This window comes from Myripristis murdjan, chromosome 12, assembly GCF_902150065.1.
Source record: "Myripristis murdjan chromosome 12, fMyrMur1.1, whole genome shotgun sequence".
Lineage (NCBI taxonomy): Eukaryota > Metazoa > Chordata > Actinopteri > Holocentriformes > Holocentridae > Myripristis > Myripristis murdjan.
Genome location: NC_043991.1, coordinates 3,313,905 through 3,319,904, shown reverse-complemented (window position 1 = coordinate 3,319,904; position 6,000 = coordinate 3,313,905). Strand labels below are relative to the sequence as shown.

The 6,000-nt window shown below is 40.9% G+C and overlaps 1 protein-coding gene across 1 annotated transcript in view; it reads right to left on the bottom strand.

Annotated features, from left to right (window-relative positions):
* Positions 1–572: 572 nt before the first annotated feature.
* The window catches only part of epha5 (EPH receptor A5), a 144,480-nt gene continuing 139,052 nt past the window's right edge, over positions 573–6,000 (bottom strand). Inside the window, 2 exon segments of the mRNA XM_030064988.1 lie at positions 573–1,110; positions 2,667–2,831. Coding sequence (XP_029920848.1) covers positions 999–1,110; positions 2,667–2,831 — 277 coding nt within the window. The 3' untranslated portion in view covers positions 573–998.

Genomic DNA, 6,000 nt, shown 5'->3' with positions numbered 1-6,000 from the left:
TCCGACGGACAAAGTGAATCCATCAAAGTCGGGGCCATCGTTCTAGTTCCACGCCCGAGATTTTAGCCTCTTTAAACAATTAAAGTTGCATTGTATTCTCTTGTCTTGCATTGCATCATAAAGTAATGTAATCTATATCGTATTGAATAAGACTCTGGACCGTCCAGGAGCTGTGGAGTTAACTTTAGAACTGCAGTCTTAACGGCATGAAAACGTGCCTTAGGCTGAACAAAAACAAACAAAAAAAAGAAAAGAAAAGAAAAGAAAAGAAAAAGGCCAAAACACATCAGCATGGCACAGGATAGATCAAAACTAATCCAGAATTTTTCTCTTGGTCCATTATTACATTATGTTTACCCTGCCTGAGATTGGTGTTCGACTCCACGACTCCCTAACAGAACTGTACATCCAGAAAAATTGTCGGAGAACGATTGACAAGAGTCGGCGTGTGTGTGTGTCCAGATCGGCCGGGCTCGTCTTTTTTACCTGAGACAGGCTCAGACAGTTCAAGCTCGGGCCCATTTCTCGAAAACTCCCAGAACCTCATTTGGTCCAAGAGAACCCCAAGAGACGTTAAAATCACCAAGATCCAATACAAACAGAATAATCAGAACGAAGTTTTTGCACAGTTCGGTTTCAGCTCGCCGGCACCTGCCCTCCGTGTAGCACCACGCGTTTCAGTTCAGTTCAGTTTGGTTTTAGCCGTGCGATGTCAAATCTCCCCCAAAGTGACACCACAACTGAATTCCACACCAGAACCACGGAGATGTGGATCCTCCAGTTTAGATCCATTTCTGTAATAATAAATACTCGGTTTCCTCGTTCGTAAAAAAAAGTGCTAAGCCGATCTAGGTCCAACAGCTAATCCGAGTCACCGTCCTGTCATCATTTAGGTCCATATCTTGTGAGCTGTGTGTGTGTGTGTCTGTATGTGTTTGTGTGCATGTCAGTGTGTGTTTGTGTGTTTGTATGTGTGTGTGTGTTCCGGTTCACACGTGTCAGATGTTCACGGTGGAGTTGATGTTAATCATATGGACTCTCATCTCTTGGATGCTCGTGATGATTTTTTTCTGATGTCCGGCCAGGTTCACTCCTACTCGCCGCAAATCCCTGGAAAACACAGCGCACACAAACAAAAGGACCCTTATTGTGAAGCAATCTGCTACCAAACTGGTGTGTAAAGGACATTTAAACACATTTTAAAAAACATTTAAAAAACATTTGGCATCCACAGTTAATTCATTTCATTTAAAAACATTTGGCATCCACATTTTAAGCCATTTTTTCCCCTCATACATATAATCTGACTGTGTTCTGGTCTTTACAGTAGCGATAGTCATATTTCTTGAAATAGTTGACTGGGAAATAATGTGACAAAATTGTTTAACACAACCGGAAAACAACTAATAGGAAATTCAAAAGCACAGTGTTGAATTATATGCTGTCAATGTAGAAAGAACTTGATCAAAAGGAAAGAAAAGCTGGTTTATGGGATTATTGAGGTGGCTTTTATGATGGTAATCCCATCGTAAATGGGTTTGAGAAGCTAAGATAACGTTGCTTTTCCAAAACGGGAAGGTGTATTCTCTCCGAGTGCTCTCTTGGAAAAAAGGATTCGCAAACTCATTAAATCGACAGAACCGCTCCATTTGGAACAGAACAATTTCATTTCTACTTTCTAAGACCAAGACTGGCAAAATGCTCGTACTGCGGTTCCTTTTTCAGGAGAACATCCTCAGACCAGTGAGAGTATACACCGATGTTTGAGTTTCTTAGTTCTTCAAAGCTATTAACATCTACTCCATCACAGCACCTCCACATCAGCACATCGATATCAGGATCAATACTGAGCTCAACGGTGAAATCATGCCCTCTTCTTCTGAGGATGATGTCAGATCATTAAAGGGCCAGTTCCCTGTTTACAGATCAACTGACCAGCTTTTTGTTGGCCTTTCAAACCCATGACGGCTTGAAGCTGCGGCTTACTCATTTTCTGCAATGTGTGTGTGGGGAAACACTAATTTATGGGTGTGATCTTGCTATTCCCAAAACAAACAAACAAAAAAATGAAATCATATTTTGTTTCCTAACACCTTGCTGTCCTGTGTGTTGGTTTGAAGTCCCTGAAAGGACGGAGATCTTTAGTCTAACGAAGACATAAGATCATAAAACAGCATTCCTCAGTCATGAGCTCCTTAAAGGAACATGCCACTTTTTGGGGAAGATTAGCTTTTTGTGAATAATGTCCACAGTCAGACAAGCAGAATGATACCAAACATCCCTGTGTATCTAAGTGCACAGACAGCCATGCTAACACAATGAATGGCAGCGAGCCTTGACCCCGAGAAATCTGCAAAGAACACTCTCTAGGATCCTCAAAATGTTTTATTTTCAATAGTCCTTTAAATGATATATTTTGCATATGTGTGATGATCCACAGCTAAGACATAAAAACAAGAAAATAGCTTTTTCTTTGGAATCATGTTACAATAATACGCTAATCTCCTGCAAAAAGTGGTGTGTTCCTTCAATCAGAACATTTTAAACACTGAATGTTCACATCCCTGATCTCAAACAGAAATCAGTACGTGTGCATGTGCTGTAATTGTAAATGCATGTGTGTGTGTGTGTGTGTGTGTGTGTTGTGTGCACACACAGGTCCTTACTCTGAGGTCATCTGAGCCACCGTGTCCAGCGAGGAGTAGCCGCCCTCCATGAAGAGCTCGGTGTAGCGGCCCATCTTGATGGAGTCGAGCCACTCGCCAACGCTCTGAGCCAGCGTGGGGTTAGCCGGCTCCACGCTGGCGTGCTCCACCAGCAGGTTGGAAACCCTGGGAGAGGGAGAGAGAGAGAGAGAGAGAGAGAGAGAGAGAGAGAGATGATTCCCAGTGTCACGCCTTTAAAGCTTCATTGAACTGAACTGAAAAACACTAAGAGTGAAATCAGAGGTCTTCTTCAACGTTTTTCAAGCGACGGACCCCAAAACTGATGGAGTGATGGAGCAGGGACCCCCTTCAATATATATTGTATAAAATTGTGTTTCATATTAAACTGGGCCTGGTGATGTGTATAAATGTACCTTGTTCTTGTGCATTCAATACTAAGCTATTCAAATAATACACAGGTTTATTTATTCAAGTTTTTATTTTAAATGTGCAAGGTAAAGTGACAGCAAAGGTAAAGTGGAATGGCCTATTAGTGCCACTGCCATGAATAAGCATATCTGTAACATTGCAAACAATACTGAACTATTAAAGACTTTTAAATTATAAATATATATATATATATATATATATATATATATATTGTCTAATCAGCCAAAAATTTCACAACCCCCTTGCAGTACCTCCGCGGACCTCCTAGGGGTCGCGGCCCCCCTGTTGAACACCTCTGCTATAAATAAACTCGTTATTGACCGATGATAACCTTTCACAGCTTGAACCCAACATTTTATGAGCTAAAGGACATTAAAGAAAATCCAAAATTAAGTTCATGACAGGATGTACATCACAGCTGATTAAACGATCAACTTCGATAATTGCCTCGGCTTTTGAAAAGGCTTGTCGTAGAAATGCAGGAGAAAAACAACATGAAGCTGTGCACGGTGCACACAAAGTGAGGCTGCTGCTACCTTTAAGGCTTCTCTGCGCTTCCGGAAAAAGAGAAAATGAAAAATAAAAAGGAAACTGATCAGGAAAGGACCCTGCTGTAAACTTTACACATCAGTCTGCACATGAAACAGTAAAGTCCTGTAGGCCCTTGAATGCACCAAATCTCTGGGATATTCTGCCTTGGTATACAGTGTGTATGCAAATATTTAATATACTAATGTTATTATTCAATTATTTCATGTATAACTCTAACTACGTGTCGTATTTCCTCTTGCTGATTATTCCTGCCTTCAAGTGCAAGTTGGAGGTTTTTATTTCCAATGCTGGGACCGCTGCGTATATGTTTAACTGGCATTTAGGTAACCACAGCAACCTATTATAAAAAAAAGCACTGTTCAAAAGCTGACTGAATTATTATCATTATATTCTTTTTCCTCTCTCTTTTGTTGTCATGAAATGTCACCGTGCAGGAACGAGGCTATAGCTGATAGTTTCCAATTTCCAACTGCTCGTTATGGAGCCTGAGGGGGCGATCATGTACTCGTTAATTCATAAATACGCTTTATTTATTTATTTTTTTTTAATTATTGGAGTACTTTGGCAGCACAAGTATCCTTGTCGTGCTGTTCTGATTTTGAGAGCAGAGACAGAGAGAGAGAGAGAGAAGGGGATGGAGGTGGAGAGGGAGACAGAGAGGCAAAATGAAGAGAGTGATGGATTGAGACAAATAACAATTCTTTATTTACCGTGGGATAACCCCTTGAGATGCAGCATCTCGTTTCCAAGGGGGTCCCACACAGAAGCAAGAAACAGTAACAAGCAGCACAATCCAAAGAAACAGAAAGACAAAATAAAATAATAAGTAACAAACAAGACAAAGACAACACTTAACTAAAACCTCAACAAAGAAAATAAAATCAGGGAAAAATAAAAACAAAGAAATTAGACCAGATTAGATTATCCTAAACCAATTAAATGATATGATTAAATAAAAAGCGCAATAACAAAAATAGAATGAGGATTGGGGAGTAACAATTAAATTATAATCAGAGGCATTGGCAAACAGGTTGTAAATAAGTAAATAACACATTTTTGAATATATGGAGTAGAAACACCACACGAATATTGAGAGGTAGAGTATTCCAAGTAGCGGGGGCCAGATACTTGAAGGCTTTCTTGCCAATTTCTTTCTCGACAAATGGGACGGCATAAAGAGACTGATCTGAGCTTCTTAATGAGTAACTACAGACATATGGAACAAAAAATTGTTTCAAACAGTAAGGACAGACAGAGAGGCAAAATGAGATAAATAAGGCAGAGAAAGATAAAATACAGACACAACGAGAGGAAGAGGAGAGAGAGGAAGTCAGAGAGGTAAAAAGCAGAGAGAAAGGTGAAAGGACAGAGGTGCGCAGAGTGAGAGAACGCAGCATTCGATGTGAAACGTGTATTTCTCTCAGACGTCCTGCACGGTCGTCAGGACGTCCTGCGAGCAGATTAAAGTGCCTCATGAGCACCAGGCCGGCGTCACGTCGTCGTCCTGACCGAGCTCGAGCAGGCCCGGCGAGGCCTGCTGATGCAAAATCATGTTACAATGATCAGGCAAAACTCGTCACGCTCGGGGAAAACGCTTTCTTCACGCCATCAGACGGAGACGTTCACGCTAACCAACGGGGTTCTTCACGCTGTCGCTGAAACAGGAGAACCGCATGTAGGACGGAGTCGCTTTCATCTGAATAACTGTCGCGTGTTATTACATGGACTGTTAGATATGGAGGTGATTCATTAGCCGCGTGTGTGTGTGTTTGTGTGTGTTGGAAGCACGAGAAAGAGAGAGAGAGAGAGAGAGAGAGAGAGGGAAAGAGAGATAAGGGGAAAAAGAGAGGATCTCATGCCATCATTTCATTACTTCTGCAAAGATAATGAGGTAATGAGGGCTGCTGAGTAAAATGTCTGCTTTAAACCACTAACACCTTATTTCACACAGTCATACACTAATGGAATGCAAATACACGGCAGGGGAAAACACTCTGCGCTCGGTGTTCAAATGTTTCCCACTTACTACATTTCAAATGAATGTATAATTTTGCCAAAAGAAAACTGAGACTTTCTTTTTTTTTTTCCAGCATTTTACAGACTGAATCCATTTTGTTCTACCTTTTATTGCTGCACAGGACTTGCAGGGCGACTATTTGAATTTCATCTGAGCGGTGATGAATCTGCTTTGCGCTCTAAAACACTGAACCCATAAAAAAAAAAAAAAAAAAAAAAGGCTGCACTTCATTATTCAGTGAAGTGATAATGACTGATACAGTCCAGGCTCTCGTCTGTAAAAGTGCTCCGCTCTGCTTTCAAAAAGTATAATATACATTTTTAATCGCTCATTTTG